The sequence below is a fragment of the Xiphophorus couchianus genome, chromosome 8, assembly GCF_001444195.1.
Source record: "Xiphophorus couchianus chromosome 8, X_couchianus-1.0, whole genome shotgun sequence".
Lineage (NCBI taxonomy): Eukaryota > Metazoa > Chordata > Actinopteri > Cyprinodontiformes > Poeciliidae > Xiphophorus > Xiphophorus couchianus.
The window spans coordinates 13,496,700-13,517,591 of NC_040235.1; the positions used below are offsets into that span (position 1 = coordinate 13,496,700).

The 20,892-nt window shown below is 40.5% G+C and overlaps 1 protein-coding gene and 2 long non-coding RNA genes across 3 annotated transcripts; all 3 read right to left on the reverse strand.

Moving 5' to 3' along the window:
• Positions 1–863: 863 nt before the first annotated feature.
• Positions 864–1,511, reverse strand: LOC114149412 (uncharacterized). The gene is made up of 3 exons (XR_003596499.1): positions 1,433–1,511; positions 1,034–1,355; positions 864–954 (listed from the first exon to the last, which is right to left on the reverse strand). It is a non-coding gene; the product is annotated as an uncharacterized LOC114149412 (long non-coding RNA).
• A 4,536-nt stretch (positions 1,512–6,047) lies between these two features.
• On the reverse strand, positions 6,048–6,720 carry LOC114149411 (uncharacterized). Its single transcript, XR_003596498.1, has 3 exons — positions 6,617–6,720; positions 6,218–6,539; positions 6,048–6,138 (listed from the first exon to the last, which is right to left on the reverse strand). It is a non-coding gene; the product is annotated as an uncharacterized LOC114149411 (long non-coding RNA).
• A 1,372-nt stretch (positions 6,721–8,092) lies between these two features.
• Positions 8,093–17,760, reverse strand: ccdc80l2 (coiled-coil domain containing 80 like 2). Its single transcript, XM_028025252.1, has 12 exons — positions 17,481–17,760; positions 17,316–17,404; positions 15,889–16,062; positions 15,636–15,787; positions 14,398–14,706; positions 14,058–14,295; positions 13,822–13,978; positions 11,453–11,589; positions 10,931–11,082; positions 10,594–10,697; positions 9,928–10,008; positions 8,093–9,792 (listed from the first exon to the last, which is right to left on the reverse strand). Exons 1-12 carry the CDS (start codon positions 17,758–17,760, stop codon positions 9,458–9,460), a joined length of 2,208 nt encoding a protein of 735 aa, XP_027881053.1. The 3' UTR covers positions 8,093–9,457.
• Positions 17,761–20,892: the final 3,132 nt, after the last annotated feature.

Consider the following 20,892-nt stretch of genomic DNA (forward strand, 5'->3'; position numbering starts at 1 on the left):
TCATTATCCAAAGTGTATTTTAATTAATTAATAACAGAAAAATAAAAGAATGTTGACCACACTTCTCTGAGTAACACAGCAGCGAATAACAAACCAGATGATATGATTCAAAGATGGGGTTACGTTTTATGTGACTGGTTAAGTTTTTGTATATGTGCGACTTTTTATTAAGTCAGTCATCTACTGAAATGTGTTTGAATTCAAAAACTTTTTGTTATTGTCTGAGGCGCACATAGTGGCTCAGACAATTCATCCAATTCACAGCAACACTGAGATAAACCCAACACTCTTTTCAATATTAAATCAGTTACACATTTTTTTCCACATTTGGGCTTTAAATGTTGCTCTGCAGTTGATTCTCTTTTTTAAGATAGAGAATGTTTAACAAATAGATGCACATGTCAGTTTTGCAAGGAATCAAGGTGAGGACCAAAAGATAGTGTAGTTAATGATTAACTGAATGTGTGAGCAATTTAGAAGGGTGAAAAAACATTGACAGCGTGGGAAAGCTAGCGGATGTAATACAATTACACGTTATTTTCAAGATATTAAAGTACTATATATGTTCAGAAATACAATAAAACAAGCAAACATGGTCACAATGTTGTCAAAATGCTGCTGAAATTGTGCTATGTAGAAATATTATCCAATAATTGCAAAGAGATTGTTAACTTGAATTTTCTAGTATGGCATTTTGTTTTAGCTGAGAAAACCTAAAAAATTCTCTGAAAAACAATGAATGAGTGGTTTGGCAGATAATGAACTAAAAAAATATCTTTATTTAAGAACAGCTTTGCTACATTTTGTCATGATGGGTGATAGCCGGGTTACCCACATGCAAGAACACACCAAGAGAAGCGATATGAAACAACAATAATATTTATTTTGGTGAAAGGAAGAGGGGTCAGGGGAAATAGTTCTGGAACCTGGGACTGGAGGAAACTGGTCATCAGACTGTATATGAGAAAAAGCGGAGTGAGACACGGGATGGGTCAAATGGAATAATTCTGAGAATCTTTCGTAGGACGCTTACTTGAATGCGGAGGTTAGTATTGTCAATGGTGGCGGCTGGAGAAGTGAGTTACCGTCGGAGAGCGAGCAGGTAAGCCTTGCAGCTGGAGAGCAGAGTGGGCTGACTTCCGAGCGGGGCTTCGACAGTTAGCTCCCGGAACATGAAACGCTGGCAGGCTCAGTCGGTGGCGAGGCACAGAGGATCCACGGGGAGGGACCAGGGAGGTAAGTGCACGGAGGAAGGCAACCGATTGGTAATACCAATGGCGTCGTGAGGAACACAAGGAAATCCAGGGGGGAGCGCTTGTCCACATCCAGGAGTCACAGGGCGATCACAAGGAAATCTGACGGGGAGAACACAAGGAGCGATCAGAACACAGGGAGCGATCATAGAAGGCTTCTTCCTAAGAAAAACGTCTACCAGTGAAGGCAAACACTCAGGCACTGGAGTGTCAGCTAGGCTGTCCTTATGAAGCACCTCCGCAGCTCTTGAAAATTAGACACAGGTGCGTTTACAGGTTGGCCGCCACACTTCTCCAGGGGCTCCGCTCACTGGTGACATCTGATGGCTGTTAAAGGAAACGCAGCTTCCCAGAAAAAACCCAGGACAGAAGAGGAAAAGAAAACAAAATAAAACAGGAAAAAGAACCCCAACCTAACAGTACCCCCCCCTCAACGGACGCCACCTGGCGGACGAGAAGAGGAGGAGGGCTGTGAGGCGGTGAAATCCCTAATAAGGGAGGGGTCCAGGATAAAGGAGCTAGGGACCCAAGAGCGTTCCTCCGGACCATAACCCTCCCAGTCAACGAGGTACTGGTGACCCCGGCCACGCCGATGGGAAGCCACAAGCCGGCAGACGGAGTATGCCGGGTGACCATCAATAAGACGGGTGGGAGGAGGGGGTTCGGCCGGAGGGCAAAGATCACTGGACAGGACCGGTTTAATCTGGGAGACATGGAAAGTAGGATGAACACGTAGGGAGGAAGGAAGGCGAAGGCGTACAGCTGCCGGATTGATGATCGACACTATTTCAAACGGGCCAATGAACCTGGGAGACAATTTCTTGGACATGGACTTGAGGGGTATGTCCCGGGTAGACAACCAGACCTTCTGACCGACCAAGTAAGTGGGCGTAGAGGTTCTTCTCCGGTCAGCCTGTTTCTTGTTCTGCGTGGCAGTGTTATGAAGTGCCGAGATGGTTTCAGACCAGATCTTTTTACACCGGCGAATGTGATGTTGTACTGACGTGACAGATATGTCCTTCTCATCGTATGGCATAAGAGGGGGCTGGTAGCCAAGTGACACCTCGAACGGGGAAAACCCTGTGGCTGCTGAAATGTGACTGTTGTGTGCATATTCTACCCAAGGTAGATATTGAGCCCAGTCTCCAGGGTTTGATGTAGTCAGGCAACGCAGCATGGCCTCCAGCTCCTGATTCAACCTCTCCGTCTGGCCGTTAGTCTGGGGATGGTAACCAGAGGTTAATGACACCTTCGCCCCTAGGGCGGAACAAAATTGTCGCCAAACTTGGGAGATAAACTGAGGACCCCGATCGGAAAGGATCTCCTGGGGAATGCCATGTAACTTAAAAACATGTTTTATGAGGAGCATGGCAGTTTGAGCGGCAGTGGGGAGTTTGCGAAGGGGAATGAAATGACAGGATTTGGAGAAGCGGTCAACAATAGTGAAAATGGTGGTCATACCCTTAGATGGAGGTAATCCCGTGACAAAGTCAACAGCGATGTGGGACCAAGGTCTCTTGGGGATGGGTAATAGCTGGAGTAATCCTGTGGGTGGCTGATGGGAGGACTTGTTCCTGGAACAGACTGGACATGCTAATACCAACTCTTTGACATCTTTATGAACTGATGGCCACCAGAACCTTCGGTTGACCAACCCAATAGTTCGACTGATACCTGGATGTCCGGAAAACTTGGAGGAATGTATCCACTGCAGAAAGCGGGATCGAGCGGAAGCAGGGACGTACGTCTTTCCCTGTGGACATGACTCAGGGACTGGCTCGGTTAACTGGGCTTGACGGATGAGGTCTTCAACCTCCCAGGTAACTACTCCCACCGTGCAGCTGGAGGGCAGCAGGGGAGCAAGTTCTTTCTCAGAGTCATCGGGTGCATGCAGTCTAGAGAGGGCGTCCGGCTTGACATTTTTTGAACCTGGACGGTAAGAGATAGACAGGTTGAATCGAGAAAAAAATAATGACCAGCGAGACTGTCGAGGGTTGGAACGTTTGGCTGACTGAATGTGAGACAGGTTCTTATGGTCAGTCCAAACTACAATGGGATGCTCAGCTCCCTCTAGCCAGTGTCGCCATTCCTCTAGGGCGAGCTTGATAGCCAGTAACTCTGTCCCCCACGTCATAATTGCGTTCTGCTGGCGAAAGTTTGCGGGAGAAAAATGCACAGGGGTGAGTCTTATTATCTTTTTCTGAGACTTGAGACAGCACGGCCCCCACTCCAGAGTCAGAAGCATCGACCTCGAGGATGAACTGTCTTGCTATATCAGGCTGGACTAGTACTGGGGCGTTAGCAAACAGGTTCTTGAGTCGGTTGAAAGCCTCCTCTGCTTGTGGGGTCCAGGTAAAACTAGACTTGGTGGATGTGAGTGCAGTTAAAGGTAAAGCGGTCTGGCTATAATTTCGTATGAACCGGCGGTAAAAGTTGGCAAAGCCCAAGAACCGCTGCAGCTGTTTACGGGTCTCGGGTCTAGGCCAGTCCAACACAGCTCTAATCTTGTCCTCTGAGGGTCTTACCTGCCCGCTCTCAAGGACGTAGCCCAGGAAGGTAACTGATGATCGGTGGAACTCACACTTTTCTGCCTTAACGTACAGTTTGTTCTCCATAAGGCGTTGGAGAACCTTCCGGACATGCATCTTGTGTTCCTCCAGGGACTTGGAATAAATCAGTATGTCGTCTAGATAAACGAAGACAAACACATTAATGAAATCTCTGAGGACATCGTTTACGAGGGCTTGAAAAAAGGCAGGCGCATTAGATAACCCAAACGGCATAACTAAATATTCATAGTGTCCCATGGGTGTCTTGAATGCCGTCTTCCACTCATCTCCCTCGCGAATGCGAAGGAGGTGGTAGGCATTACGGAGATCGAGTTTTGAGAAAATTGTGGCTTCTTGGACGGGTTCAAAGGCTGAGGAAAGCAAAGGTAAAGGATATTTATTTTTAATGGTGATCTGGTTCAACCCCCTGTAGTCAATGCAGGGCCTCAAGGACCCATCCTTCTTCCCCACGAAGAAGAACCCTGCCCCAAGGGGTGACGAAGAAGTGCGTATGATGCCTGCTGCTAACGAGTCATTAATGTATTTCTCCATGGTCTGACGCTCTGGACGGGAGATATTATAAAGTCGGCTGGTGGGTAGTGGAGCTCCAGGTAACAGATCTATGGCACAATCGTAGGGACGGTGGGGGGGTAGAGTGAGTGCTTTGCTCTTACTGAAAACTGCAGCCAGATCCTTATATTCGAGGGGAACCAATGAAAGGTCAGGGGAATCGGTCTCATGCTGCTCTGCTGTTATGGAAGTCGGGGGAACGGCAGAGTGGAGACAAGTTGCATGGCAATCACTGGACCATGACTCAATAGTAGCCTTTCTCCAATTTATCTGTGGGTTATGTGCGAGTAGCCACTCGAACCCCAGGATAACAGAGGAACTGACTGCGGGGAAAACAAAAAAAGAAATCTGCTCTGAATGGTTACCAGAAATCACAAGACGGACGGGTGTAGTCTTCTGGGTTATTCTGGGCAGGACCTCACCATTGAGGGCTGAAACACGAAGTGGGACCGGAAGTGGTTCTGTAGCGATTCCTAGTTGTTCAACAAGGGTAGAGTCAATTAGATTTTGTTCACAACCTGAGTTAATGAAAACTGCCAGAGGAAGAGATTGATGGCGATGGAACAGTGTAGCGGAAATAAGGAGACGAGATCTTCTATTAGTGGGTTGCACCGGCAGCCTCCTCGTCGTTACCGCCGGGCCTGCAAGTTTAAACGTACGGGACAGTTAGCAATGAAATGGTTGGGACCCCCACAATATAAGCATAATCGAGAGACTAGTCTTTTTTGCCTCTCCTCAGGTGTCAGGCGGGTGTTACCCAGCTGCATGGGTTCAGGTTCTGCGGTCTCCGAGGGGTTGGGTGCTTCCTGAAGACTAGGACGGGTAGCTTGTAGGGGGGCTCTGACTGAGGGATTTCGGCGATTTCTCTCTTTGGCTCGAGACCGAATTCTATTATCCAGTCTTATGGTCAGACTTATAAACTCCTCTAGAGTTGCAGGTTCATCCAGAGTAGCTAACTCATCTTTAATCTGTTCACTCAAAGCATGAAAGTAAGCACTTTTAAGTGCCGTGGCATCCCAATTTGAGGCTGCTGCCTTTATCCTAAAGTCAATGGCAAAATCAGACACAGTTCTTTGCCCCTGTCTTAGGTTCCAAAGTTCTCGGGAAGCTGAAGTCTGGTCTGTCTCTTGACTAAACACCTGTTTTAATTCTTTAATGAAATCGGGATAGGAACAACCAAAATCAGTGGGGGAGGAAAACTTAGCTTCGGCCCAAGCCAGAGCTCGACCGGACAGCAGGGACAGCACATATGCTATTTTAGCGTTGTCGTGTGGAAAACTTTGAGGACAGGAATTGAAAATGATGGAACATTGTAAGATAAATCCTCCACATTTGTGCACATCACCTGTGAACCTCTCGGGAACTGGCAGCCGAATCTCCGAAAACGTGGGACGGATTGGCGGGTCTGGAACTGCAGGTGAGGCTGGGGCTGGAGGCTGCGCCTGCTGAACGGAGCCTTGCAAAAAGTTAGACAACTCGGTTAACCGACGGTTTGTTTCGGCCTGTCTGTTACTCAACTCTCTTAAAGCTGAATCATGTGACTGTATGAGAGCGTGTTGTTCCGATAAAGCCCTTCTTATAGCGTCTGCTGGGGTAGGTTGTTGGCCTGAGTGTTCTGTCATGATGGGTGATAGCCGGGTTACCCACATGCAAGAACACACCAAGAGAAGCGATATGAAACAACAATAATATTTATTTTGGTGAAAGGAAGAGGGGTCAGGGGAAATAGTTCTGGAACCTGGGACTGGAGGAAACTGGTCATCAGACTGTATATGAGAAAAAGCGGAGTGAGACACGGGATGGGTCAAATGGAATAATTCTGAGAATCTTTCGTAGGACGCTTACTTGAATGCGGAGGTTAGTATTGTCAATGGTGGCGGCTGGAGAAGTGAGTTACCGTCGGAGAGCGAGCAGGTAAGCCTTGCAGCTGGAGAGCAGAGTGGGCTGACTTCCGAGCGGGGCCTCGACAGTTAGCTCCCGGAACATGAAACGCTGGCAGGCTCAGTCGGTGGCGAGGCACAGAGGATCCACGGGGAGGGACCAGGGAGGTAAGTGCACGGAGGAAGGCAACCGATTGGTAATACCAATGGCGTCGTGAGGAACACAAGGAAATCCAGGGGGGAGCGCTTGTCCACATCCAGGAGTCACAGGGCGATCACAAGGAAATCTGACGGGGAGAACACAAGGAGCGATCAGAACACAGGGAGCGATCATAGAAGGCTTCTTCCTAAGAAAAACGTCTACCAGTGAAGGCAAACACTCAGGCACTGGAGTGTCAGCTAGGCTGTCCTTATGAAGCACCTCCGCAGCTCTTGAAAATTAGACACAGGTGCGTCTACAGGTTGGCCGCCACACTTCTCCAGGGGCTCCGCCACTGGTGACATCTGATGGCTGTTAAAGGAAACGCAGCTTCCCAGAAAAAACCCAGGACAGAAGAGGAAAAGAAAACAAAATAAAACAGGAAAAAGAACCCCAACCTAACACATTTCACACTTCCTCATAACAAAATGTAACTATGGTGGTGCATAATTATTTTCTTCAGTTCAATATTACGTTATTTTTTTTAGGTCAGAACAGATGTTTGTTACGATGAGTTAACATTCTCCAATTTTAGCTCAGTAAAGATTACAGTGAATCTTGTCGAAAAGGCATCTGGCTCTTTTCCTGCTCCTCAGCTCTTGTACCCTCTGGACATGTCTTCCTATTTATCTGGACCGCAGAAGGTGAAATGTAACAAGATGCAAAATTAGTCGGAGCAGCTCACAGTGGCTTTCTATTTTGCTCACCCTCCTTACTTCTTCTTTTGCATTTTTTTCACGGTTCACTTTTTGAGGGTTTTAATTGGATATGTTTTTTTATGTTTAATTTAAACCTACAATTTAGAGCAGAGTTTACTGTTCTCTCACAATTTGTCTGCTTTTTGTCTGAGTCTTAATTTCTCTCTTAACCGACTGCATTGTTCCTGTTATATTCTCGTTTAATTAGATTACTGTCTGTGTTTTATCATTTATTGCTTTTGTTTAACTCCATTGTTCAGTTAGTCTTCCCGTGTTGATGCTCCCACTTATTCTGGTCTTCTTCACCTCTTGTTGTATTTCATTTTCCATGGTTACTGTTAGCTTTTTCACAGACCTTAAAGTATCTATTAGTCGGTTTTCTTTAGAGTTCCCTCCAGACGTATCCTGCCCAGTTGCTTTTCTCACTTTCAGATTACAGTAACTACTTCCATCCTCATTTATCTGTCACACATGATGGACATTTCCAAGATTTACTCTGCACTAACTGTTTGTTAGCACCTCCAGATTAAGGCCCCCCAACTCAACATTTGCCGGTAAACAGATGTGCAATTATACAACCGTATATTTTCAGAAAGCAGAAGTAGAGCATAACCATCAAGTATGCAGCAAGTGTTTTCTGAATGGTAAGTCAACAGCACAACTCTTGTCTTTTCCAGTAGCCATTGTACAGCACATACAGTGGTAAAACTAGCTGACCAAAAAAGCTAGCTCTCTGCTGGGGTTGCAAGGCAGTCTTGGCTTCAGCTTGCTAGGTAATGATGCAGTGCCTGTCAATTGTGACTTAACAAGCTGGTGGTTTTTGAGACAGTTCATTTTCCAGACACCAAAAACATTAACTTAATGCCAAAAAATGACTGGTTGTTTTTTAAGCTTTTGAACTGTTTTTAGAAGCAGTTGAGTCCCAAATGGAAGTACAAAAGTCTGAAAAGAGTGGTTTTTATTAGGGCATGGCACAAAAATATGCCGTGTTATACTGCTGTGATGTAGAAACAGAAAACAGGTCTGATCCTATATAACCTTCACAGACTGTGGCCCCCTCAAGTACAGGAAAGCTTTAGCTTTCATATAAAGAAACTTGTGTTTGTGTTATTTTCCTGGGAGAGAGCAGTGACCAGAAGCTTGATCTGGCACAGTTCTCAAAGATTTCCTTCAGAACAAAATATCTACGACTCTACAATGATCCAACCCAGATTTGCAGATGAACCCATTTTTATTGCTATCATTTATTAACATTCCTGGTGTAGTCACTTTTTGTGAACCTTAGCTCAATTCAACATTACACTCCACATAGAGAGGCTTCCCACTGCCTGGCTTCATAAGGCTCTCTGCTCTCTCTCAGTTCCAGATGGTTTCCACAGGTTTCCTCCCTCATCTTTGCACAGTCTTTAAGCAGACCTTCACCAGTTGTTGCCAGACTGTGAAGAGGCCTCAGCCACCATGTTTCTCTCTTAAATCACTATCAGAGATATCCTAACTGGAAAGACTTCAACAGGTTTATTATGAGGTCCAGGTGGCTACTTCATCAGCTTCTCTGTGAGACAAGATGATGAGGTGCCTCTGTTTTTCTTCTCTTAAACAAGTTTTTACTGAACTCCTTTTTCATACTTTTAATCAAAACAAACTTATGTGCCATAACTCCACATTTTGGAGACCAAAGTTGTTTGTAAGATTTGTTTTGAAAACAAAACACACATTTTCAAGCAAAGCCTAACTTACATTTATAGAATTGCAACACTTCAACATAAGCCTCTTCTCTTCATTTACTTTAAACAATGTATGTGGTTGAGACAAATTGGACAGACGTGCTGCCAAAAATCACAATCCCCTCCTCCGCCTGGAATACAGCCTCTTTCCCCTGCTGCAAACAGCAGGTAAAATCAGAGCAAACAGCTTCACATAACAGATGGAGGTCAAGCATCTGTTCGTCATTTCTTTTGTCAACAAAACACTCCTTTTCTTTTTCTGTATCAAGTTTTTATTTAAAAATTTCTTATATATTTACCTGTAGTGTGCAGATTGTAAATCGTTCTTTTTACTTATTTTGCAACTTCATAATTTAGCTGCAATTCTGCATTTTTTTGCTGTGGTTTCTATCATGTCCAATTATAGTTATATGATGCTGTTAATGAGTCCTGAAGAAGTTTATTTGTACTTGTAGGTTGTGGATCAGTCAGTCCTTTTGGCATGAGTCCTCATGTATTCATCAAACAAATAGCATTATCCATCATAATCTATTAGGAATACATATGATGCTTTTCATGAATCCTCTAGGTTCAATGAAATCTAATTAGTTCTCTGATTGGTAATATAAGTATGTTTCTTCAGCCCGGTCTTCATCATAACCAGGATAGTGTCCTGCTTCACCGCCTCCTCTTCCTATGTCCTTGGGACACTGGATCCCCACACTCATCTGGAGGTTTGCTTCCTGGATACGAAGCTCCATAGAGTCCACAAGGTCATAGATGTTGTCCAGGGACCACATAGGTGACGAGAACCATGCCTTGACATCGCTGTCCTTCCCCACAACCAACATGCTGAAGTAGTCCTTACTGATTTTCAGCTGTTCTCTCAGGTTGTTGACCACAACACGAGATAATGGCTCCACCTCACTTTGACTGCGACCTGGAGGAAAAAGGATGGAGTGAAAGCCTTTAATGGTAAAAATGATAATGAAATAAAGAACCAACAATTTTTTCACCTTGTACAGTTAATTTTTTTAAATATGGTTTATGCTCCAGCAAAACTAGAAATTATTACCATTTATAGGATATAGCTCAACAGTCCCTGAAGCTTTTTGTCCATTTCCAGTCAATTTCAACAGAGCAAAGTGTCGGATACCTGTGAAGAGAAGAAAGATCTCAGATTTAACACTGAAGAGATTAATAATCCATCCATCCATCCATCCATCCATCTATCCATCCATTTGTAGTTTTTTAAGGGTTCATATTTAAAGCATTTTTTTTGTCAAACAGCTGCCATACATTCATATCAAAGACTTGTAAAGCTTTGGAAATGAAATGAAGATTGTTGAAACTCAGGATATGCAGACGTTGTGTATGCAAAAAAAATCGTTCTATGTATATATATTTTATGAAGGTCGCCTTCAGATTGTAGATGCACAGATACAGCAAGCACAAGTCCAACATTACACATCTCTTTATCCTTTCACAATGTCCCACTTGAAATGTAAAGTTCACAGGACTTTGTGGAACCAAAAGGACCTGGCCTACAACTAAACTAGGTATTTCAACATCATAAGTTGCAATTTATTTGAAATATTTTGAATGTGCTCTGTAAAGAAATCCACAAATAGACCAATTTAATTTATTAATTTAACAGAAAGATCCTTAAGTAGGTAAAATCACAACTGCTGATCACTCAAAGTGAAAGCTGAACTCAACCAAAATATTTCTATTTTATTACCCAGTTGACACTCTTGACCACTGAGAGCAGAAATCTGCTGTTGGAAAGAGTAATCGTCTTCTGAGGGAGCAGAAATCAGTAGCAGCCTCCGCTTAGACATAAATCTGTACAGAAATAAAAGTGCTATATTCAAATAACATCCACTGTTCTACTAGTACTGTACAACTGATAGCATTTATTAATCTTCTTTAGAACAAAAAAATTATCAAACTAGAATTAAAGTAAATTTTTCATAATTAGATTGCATAAAAAAATAAATGCTAAACAAAATCTATTCAATCTATTTTAAAAAGTCATGCAAAGGATTCAGTTATCCTTTGCATGACTGAATGAGTACCTGAGTAGTGAGTTTTCAACCTCAGGTGCTTGTATGTCTTTGGAGCAAACAGCAGGGCTTTTCCTTTCTTTCTCTTTCTCAGAGTACCTGGAGGGAAAGTTGTCAATGTACTCGAACAGAGCTGGGCTTGATGGAGGAGCCTCAAAGACTCTCTGAAGCAAAGATGAGGGCGAGTTAAAGAACGAAAAAAGAAGAGACAACAAGAAAGTCCTATTTAGTTTATTTGAATTTCATTAACACTGACTTTTATGTTAATGTTGCTTAATGTGACATGATCCAAAATTATAAAACTCAGATTGAAATATTTTTACTGTAAAGCATTTTAGACTTTAATGAACTTAAACATTTTCACACAAATAATAATTTTAAAAAAACATTGTAGTATAGAGTCCTGATCTTACCTTTACCCTAAATGTTGATGGTTATGATTATTTTAACACCCCTCAATGTTAATATTTGTGAAAACAAGAGAACATGACTGCCAAACTGGAAGCCACAAAGCTGAGTGAGACATTCTCCTACTTTAGGTTTGATGTCATAATCCGTGACGGTCATTGAGAAAAGGTCGGAGGAGGACAAGCCGAGCTCTGCTCTTAACAGAGGGATCAGACGTAAGTCAAAGTCTTGCTCTGATTGATCCTTAAGAGGACGCTCAGACTCTGAAACACACATAGAAAACACATAGAAAAGACAAAATACCACGGCCAAACACTGAAACAGTAAGTCCCAAATCCACAAAACACAGCACAACATATTAAAACCTTCTCCACAGATCATGTCACTCTGTTGAGATCATCATGACACTGTTTAGTTCTTCTGAAAGATGTCAACTGAAGTGTAGCTGTCATTTTACAAGATTCAAACTAAACATGTGCTATAAAGCATATATATATATATATATATATATATATATAGATATAGATATAGATATAGATATATATTGGACTACTGCATTTATTTTTAATATGATATGTACTAAAATCAAGCCAATGCTAAGCTAAAGCTAAACACTGGTTTGCAAATATTTGCCAGATTTTACCGTCAAGCCAAAGAAAATAGGTTTAGGGTCTCAAAGATGAACGTATTTTATTACAAAGTAAAACAATAAAGGACTTTGTGTCCCAGGAGGGACTGTGGGTGGGTTAAATGCGTCTGAGTGACGGTGCTTGTGCCTCACCACTATCCAACCGTGACATCTGCCTCGCTCTTTCCAAGTACTGAGCCAGGACTGCGGGAGAATTAAAAGCTTTTTTTTGTGTGCATGTTTCCACAAATAGAACAAAGTACTGATATATCCCAAACTTTGTTTTAAATATTCCCTTTTCAAGATATGATCAAGAGGAATTCCTTGATAAATATTGAAGGGCTGTGGTGTTTGGCCATATTTTCCATGGGTTCATACACTGCACAACACAGGGAATCCACTGTCCTTTGAATCTACATGCAAATAAGCAGTATTAACCCATTCGGGATGTATTTGACCCATAACTTTACCTGAGTTCCCCTAGCTGTTGGAGATGAACAGTGCCATCTGGAATACCACCGACAAAAGTCTTTCAATAAATATATATATTAGCTCGATAAATTGAGTGTTGAGGACACAAATTTCTACTCTAAATTTGTGTCCTCAGTCGTCTAGAACCCGACGGACCCACCGGTGGGTCCAGCTGAAACGTGACCTCGGCTCGCTCTGTAAACAAAGGCTCCACGTGCCTTTAATTTTTTTTTTTTTTTTATCCGCTAAAAGAGGCTTTAATCTTTCAAAAACTATTCCGCATAAAGGTTTTGCCCAAAATGTTAAGATTTTAGAGCTATTTAAAAACAGCTGATGAGATATAAAGTTCCTCGGGCGATGATGCAACTGCGCGGAAAACACCCGATCAGCTGATCATCACGACAATTTTGTGGTTTCACGAGACAGTGGAAAGACTCTCAGAGCATGGCACAAGATGTCGGCTATGCAAAATCATGACGTATTTTTCGGAACCCGATCTAAACGTCTGCGTTCTCTGTGCGCCATCCGTGCTCCCTCTGTGGGCTCTCAGTGCATGCGCTCAGTGAATGGTTCTTTTCGGGATAGGTTTCGATTTTGCATATAAATGGGGTAAATGTCATGACCAATGGTTATATTTTATGTAGAAAGTGTCATTAGATGGTAATAAGCTATTTAATTTTAACAAACCCCCAGTATTGATGTAAAAAACACATTTGGCACAGTTTGGTGACATTTTTGGATAAATGTGCCGAAATGGCCTCTCCGCCTTAGAAATTTCTCACTAATACCATTCTAAAATCAATATGATTCATCTGATTGAGTCCAAATTTGGTATACATTTACACAACATTTAGATTTAAAAGTCTGTACTACTTTTTTGTGCTATAAATAATATTTTGGTAGTGTTTTGCAATGTTTATTTCAAAGAAAATTTTGGCGAGGTTAAAAAAATGCAAAATATTTTGTATTTTGTCCCTAATATTTCAGGCAGGGTCAAAGCTACAATGGTGCTGACACCAGAAAACCATTCTATGACATCTTACCTTTACAGAGGTACCAAAAGTTTCTTCTTAAATCTAATAGCTGTGAGGCTATAAGTGATTTACTTTTGTGTGTTTTTGTCAGGCATAAATTTATTTATACCCCCTGAGGGTGTAAGATATTGGGCTAAAGACGTCATAACAGATGGTAAAGACACTCTTTGTTAGTGCTTTATAGAAACACCGTATTTCATCCATGTCATGGTTTTCTAAAGCATATATAACACTCCCCTGCTAGCCGAAGTTATTAATGGCAGGGTTTTTTAGGTCTTTAAAATATCTTCAGAAACTTGAGTTAAACTCAAGGAACTATAACCAAATGATTTAAAGCCAAACGTTCAAAATATTTTCCCTACCGAGCTGCTGGTGCTGCACAGAGATCGTGGCGTCACTTCCTTCTCCCACAATGGTTGCCACGGTTATCTTCCTGATGGCGAGTTCACAGTGCTGCTTTTTGTTCTCCTCAGTCTGCTGGATGTACAGAGTTGTGTCCCTGCTGGGCGTCGAGATCAGCTGGTGACCAAAAACAGAAACATTTGTTGGCAAAGGATTAAAATAAAGGGGCAAAATTGTTTTAATGCAAGTTTCTCACCATCAGCCTTCTGGACCCTCGCATACTGTCCAAAAATATTCTCAGAGCTGTTTTATCCTCTTCATTCACTTCTCTGCTGGATTTTTTCCCTCTTCCCTTTCCTTTCTTACCTTTCTTCCCTTTGCCCTTTTTCTTTGTGCTCTGTTTCTTCTCTGTCTCCGTCTTTATATTTGGTTCTTTGTTTTTGGTGTTTTGTCCTCCATTTTTTTCCTTTCCTTTGTCAGTGGAAGAAGGAGGCCTGTAAGGGCAAGAGAAAAACTCTACCAAAGGCATGTTCATCTAGCATTTTAATGCTCAATGTTCACTTCTTAGTAAAGCATAAAAATTTAACAAACGTTACTTGTCTTTCTCCACTTTCTCATCAGTTTGTGGAACAGACTGGACTCCACTGGACACTTTGGAGGTTTCCAAGTTATCACTGTTTGACGCCTTTCCTCTTGTGGATCCAGCAGGTGTCTTACGAATCACAAACCTCGACTTGCCATTGAGTATATCCTGAATCTTACTTCTCAGGGCAGCCTTTTTGTCCAAGGGTTGTCTTTGAGAAGCCACGACTGAAGTCACGTCTCCCGCTCTCTGGGGACTCAGCACCATCTTCTTCATCTTCTTTTTTCTTTTCATTACAACTCTCTTTTTTGTGGTTTTACACCTACAACAAAATCATAGTTAAAATATTTTTAAAAAGAGGTGAACTGTCACAGATGACTAAACTCTCGATTGATTAAAAAAATTATAGAAGTGTATTTTTATGGCGTAATTACAGGCAAAATAATTTATAATTACGAAACAAAGAATTTATTATTATTCATATATTACCATTACAAATAAATTAACATGCCCATTGTTCATAATTCAATTCAGTAAGAAACTCAGAAGTCTGATAGTTTCAGTATAGACTTATTATTTCAGTATTTTATTAGTTCACAATTCCTGTGATGTACTGCGCCTTAAAATAATTTAAGTTATCATCATCTATCATTAAATAAAAGTTGAAGAGGAAAAAGAGGTGCTCTTCATACCATTCATATTGACTAAAGTCATGTTGACACATGCAATTCATTAAAATAAGTAGATAGTAAAATTATATTAATCATATTATATAACCATCTGTCATCTGTGGGATATGTTATCAGTGCAAATGTTCCCATATCTTATTAATTTATTATCTATATAGTTTGTTTTATTTTTAATTAGCTTGTGGGCATTTTTAATTCCCATTCTTTAAGTCATACATAATTAGATATAACATTTCTAAAAGCTTTTCTTTAGGGAATTTAATAGTCTTCTTTCATATTTGTCTTTAGTGAGTTTTTATCTTTATTTTGTTTCTACCATTCAAAATGCTCATCATGTAATTATTTACATGTTAACAGTTTATAAAAGAAAAAAGCTTTAAGATCATCTTTTTGCAAAAGCTGGTCAAAAGAAACTTTCTTGAGTTGTGATGTTTAAACTTCTTTACTAACGTTTGCTAGAATAGCACCAATTCATCTGTATGTCACATTTCTATGTCTGATTTATAAAACTTTCAACAGATTTTAAGTTTCTCACTAAACCAGTGTTGTCCACTGACAAAACCTTAAGTTTGATCCTTTTCTGGTCATCTTCTCCAGTTTCCTCACTGGGAACTGATCAATGAGCTCCAAAATTGCCTCAACACGGACTGGATAAGGAAAACGTTCGCTGACCTGGAGGTTCTTCTTCATGACCAGTATGGTGAAGGTTTGCTCCTGAAATATTTCAGATAAAGCACAACTTACAGTAAGCTAGAGGCAAGTAAAACTGATACAGAAGCAAAAACAGCAAAAAGAAGGTCTGTTTTCAGTTTTACTTGGCTGGAAAGCTCCAGGTAATGAAGCAGTTTGGTAACAGTGTCAGGATCCAGGTTCTCCACAGTTGCATCTCCTTGAAAAGTCGTTTTCTGGATGCGACCTTCCATCATGGCATTCTGGATGATGGTTATGATGAAAGTGTCTCTTTCTGCTAAACGGCAGTTCAGCCTTTTCTGAAAACAGCACAGGAGAAAAACAGGCAAAAGCTGTTTGAAAGGTTTCCATTCACTCTTATCATTCACGTTCAAAGAATTCATTTTTAAAGTGGCTTTGATCAGTAGTTCTTGAGGCTTTCTCGAGTCAAAATATGCCCGTGTAGCTTTGTTTTGTTTTCACTTGTTTTCTCTCTAGTCTTTGAAAGCAGCAGATGTGCAGTCTGTTGTAAAGAAATGGGGAATGCTGGAGTACTAGAGCAGATGTGTCAGCCCTTTATGAAAAACTAACTCAAGAAAATGAACAGGATCTTAGTGTCATGTTTGTAAAAAATAAAAAACAGAAAGCACCCCACACAGGAACAGAGCAATGCATCATTCGTTAGTTGACCATCAACGGCAGATCACGTTATTGATTTTAAATGAATTACATAAATAAGATAAATAAGGTGTACATTGTGTCCAGGAAACTGTGCTCACAGGCTTTAAGATGCTTTGAAAGGAAATGGCACAAGATCACTTGAAAATATTATGAGAAGGACCTCCTCCTTAGAAGAAAAATATGAAGAAGCAAGAGACAGTTTCAACAAAAACTGTATAAATAACTCAGTAAGAAGACTGAAAATGTCCAAAAATGTCCAAATGAATATATGTTTGGACATTTAGAATGGTCACTAAGCAGAAAACCAAGCAATTTTGATAAGCTCTCTAGCTTACAACAGGAACCCTTTTATGCTGGTTTCCCTGATCCAAGTCACAGATTATTGAATAGAATACAAGACATCAGTAACTCCTGTTCCACCATCATCCAGTTCAGCAATATCCAGGAGTTCTCAAAATATTGTCCACTGTATTTTTATTTTGAGAAAAACTTGTTTGAAAAACTGTCCCTAAACAACAGATTTTTTAGTTCTTTGTGCTTTTGTTGTTAATCAAACTTAATTCAGAATTTAAGAAAGGGGTCAGTCAGTTTATTTAGCTGTTCTTTTTTAATTTTTAAATTTGTATTTTTACCTCTTTATTCACTTTAAGCCATTATTTGAATATTGCCTTTTGTTTTTACTCAGTTTATGATATCAGAATTTGTTTCCCAGTCCATCAAGAAAGAATAAATCTGTAAGGGATCAAGCCTCTTTTCATACCACTGTATATTATATTTACAGCTTACAGCTGGATTTAACTCGTGAGATTTTTAAAAGATTGTCTAAGTACCAGAAGTATTAATTGTAACACATTTTGAAAACCTTGGTATTATGAATTCTTCAGCAAATTACCTGCTCCATGTCTTCAAGCTGTTTTTCCATCATCCGTAGGTAGTTATCATTGTGTGATGGAGCAGTTATCACCCACAGCCGCTTCTTACCTGGAGGGAACATTGAAGTTGAATAAAGTGTAAGTAGGCAAATGGATGCATCAGCTGATTAGTTAACGTCTCCTGCCTGCAAAGTCAGCCAGGAAATCCAGCTCAGGAGCCAAGTTGGATGATGGTTCCCTGACTCCTCTGTTTTCTTCATGTTCTCTGTCCTCTTCCAGTCCAAGTCCATGTTCAATTCCAGCTGGGAGATCTGAGTAATCTCCCCAGTCTCTCACATTTGGGTCCAAATCAGCCTTTGGCTTACTTCCAGGAATGCCTGGCCAGGCTGTGATCAAACCTGTGCAGCTGAGGCTCCACAAAGCAAGTAGTGACACAAGGTGGTGTGAAGTATACAAATGCAACATCTTTACTGATATGGCTGAAACCGAATTTGATCATGCGTCAGAGCTCCGCTGCTGCTGGTAAAATGTCATCTGGGATAATAAAAATCTGCAGTTCTTATGTTGCTTTCTCCACTGCTTGCTCTCGGAAAACAGAGCAGCATTCAAAACACAGTGGAAGGAAATCCCAGTCACACAAATGATTAAAAAAACAAGAAAATTCACAAAAACCTTGAGTTAATACATTTCAAACCTTTGCATTCCGAACCTCAAAGCCCCTCTGAGCATTGCAGAACTTTGCATTCTGAAAAAAACAAGCGAATCAAATGTGGAATCTGGAAAGGACAGCAAAGACTGCTGGGATCCTAACTCCTCTCACTAGCCAAGAAACTGATTCTCATTCACAGACACACTCCTGGTTCACATTATAGTCCAGGCTTGTTAACAGGAAACTCCTGGAATTTTCTGCAACTTCAAAGACTTTTCTTGAGGAAAAAAAAAATCTCTCACTGTCTCTCTTTCTCTCTCTCACTCTTATATTCATGCATGCACATACATTATCTGTGTCTGAACAAGACACATTTTTGTTTATTTTCAATCCAACAATCATCACAGATGCACTCTAACCAGTGCTACAATAAATGCACATGTGCACATTTGCACTTAACACTGATTCAGAACACTGCTGCTCGCGTTCTCACCAAAACCAGAAAAATGCAGTACATTAACCCAGTTTCAAAGTTTTTGAAAGCACTTTGAACTACATTGCTGTATACCCAAATAAACTTGAACTTGTATATGTCAAAGAAGCTTGTTGTTGCACAACTTAAGTCAGAAAGTTGGTCAGAGTGAAAGGAACTAGCCTGCGACACATTTAATCAAGAGAGCAGATATTCACATGCAGAGTGTTCCCTGGAAACAAATGCAGAGCTAAGAAAATGTTAGATAAAAAAATTAGTATCACTTATCTTGTGAGTGATGCAACTTGTTTGACATATTTATGGATTTTAATTAGAAAAGAAGATAATTTGCTGATTGTCTTGTGTAATAGAGGAAAACAACTGAGAAATGAAGCTTACAAAAGTGACCAGAGGGAGAAAAGAAGCAGGAAGTTCACTCTTCAGCCAGATGTCCAAAAATGGTGACAGAAAGGGAAATGACAGTAAACCCATAAATACACTCAAATATGAGAACAGATGGTGAATATGAAAAAAGTTCAAGCGGGATAAAACATGCTGACTATAAAAGAAAAACTTGTGCAAAGCCAAATTAGTCTTTAAGAATTAGTTCCAAAACAAACCAAACAATTTTTTCACAGTTGCACCCCACAATGTTTAACCTCATATATGTGTATCACCAAATGCAAAAATATTGTAGAGTACTCAATAATACACCATAAAATCAGGAGACATATTTAGTTTGACCCAAGTTGCATCCAAAAAGTAGTTTTTCATAAATTGTACATTTTGTTTTCGTGTTTATGTGATGCATTGTGTATTTAATCTGTATCTTGTATCTGTGATTTGTTTCTTCTTTAATTATTCATTTTTATATTTTCCAGAAAGGTAAATTCAATTACTCTTTGTATGAGTACGTATTTATTTTAATTTCAATGCCTAAAGGTAGTAACTATGCAAAAAAAAAAAGCTTACAGCAAAGAAACTCGGCACAAGCCAACAACACAGCTGATAGTACTTGAAATGTTTACATACTGAACGACATAGAACTTGGCCTTCAAGATTCAAGATTTACTTTATTGTAATTCAGCACCACCTCAAAGATACAATGCAGAATGAAATTATGTTGCACAAGTTTCATATATTTTTTAAATAAAAACACAAAAAATACTACAGTTTCCAAAAGAAACAGGTTGATGAACAGATGCCCCATTTTCTCCCGACAACTGTCGCCATACTTATTTGAAAACCATGCAGTAGATCAGTGTTTTTCAACTCTGGTCCTCAAGGCACACTGCCCTGCATGATTAACAGGCTTTTGCTGAATTGCAATCATCTAAATGGGGTGTGTTGAAGCAGGGAAACATCTGAAACATCCAGGTCAATATGCCTTGACGACCAGAGTTGAGAAACACTGCAGTAGATAGTGACTGGAAAGAACTAACAACTTTCAGATTGCAACACAACTACTATTCTTGTTTAACCTCACTCGCTCTGGGTGTTATTGAGCTTATCAGAGCCGAAACGAAAAATAGATGTCGTGTCAAAGGATGTTTAACTGAATGTGGAAACTTTGAGGAGTGATCTGCTGATCGTCTGGTCGAATATTCATTCTTGCTGAGCCGAAAGTGCTAATAACATACCAGTTCTCCTTTGTAAAATTTAATTATTTATGAATAAACACAGGCTTATTTTGTTTGTTTCAGTTCGGTGTTATCTGAAACAGCTACAAGCTAGATGTGCATGGAAGAAAATATCATTGAGTGCTAGGTTACAACTGAGCCAAAACCACTTTTAATAAAGATGGTAAATATATTCTTCCGGTTGTCCCTTGAACTCAAAGTGGTGTCTCAATCTTTTCATTTTTTATAGTTTCTAACTGAAAAAAAAACAGACAATTTGTTTAGAAGAGCTATCTGCGGGTGCAATGCTAGAACACGACGCAAGAAAAGCAACTATGCATTCTTCCCTCAGCGCCTGATAAAGAGAACCAGATGATCATGTGAAAGTCGAAGAATACAGTCAATACAGTTCTCTTCTGTCCTGCAAGTTTTAAATGTGTCAGAGTTCAAACACAAACCAATGTGTGCAGTATATAAAGTTATTAAACCAGGGCTATTTTGCAAATTATTGACAAGACTGCAGTGCACAAAAACAGACAGATAGAAACAGCAGGAACATTCGTGAAAACCTTATCCCAGGCACATTTATTGCGTCTGAGGCCAAAGAAAGGGTAACATGACATGTGATGTGGGATTTAAATATTAAAATCATCCAAGAAATGACAAAGAAGTTTCCAAAAAGGAAAGAAAATAATTTCAGAACATAGACAGTGCATTGATCATATTACCACCCACTTAGTATTTTCTTCATTGGAACAGAACATTTTGCAACACACTGATAAAAATATCCTATTATTGGGATGTCATCCCCATGAAACTCCTGTGTGTTTCCTAAAAATACCCCCTCAAACAGTGAA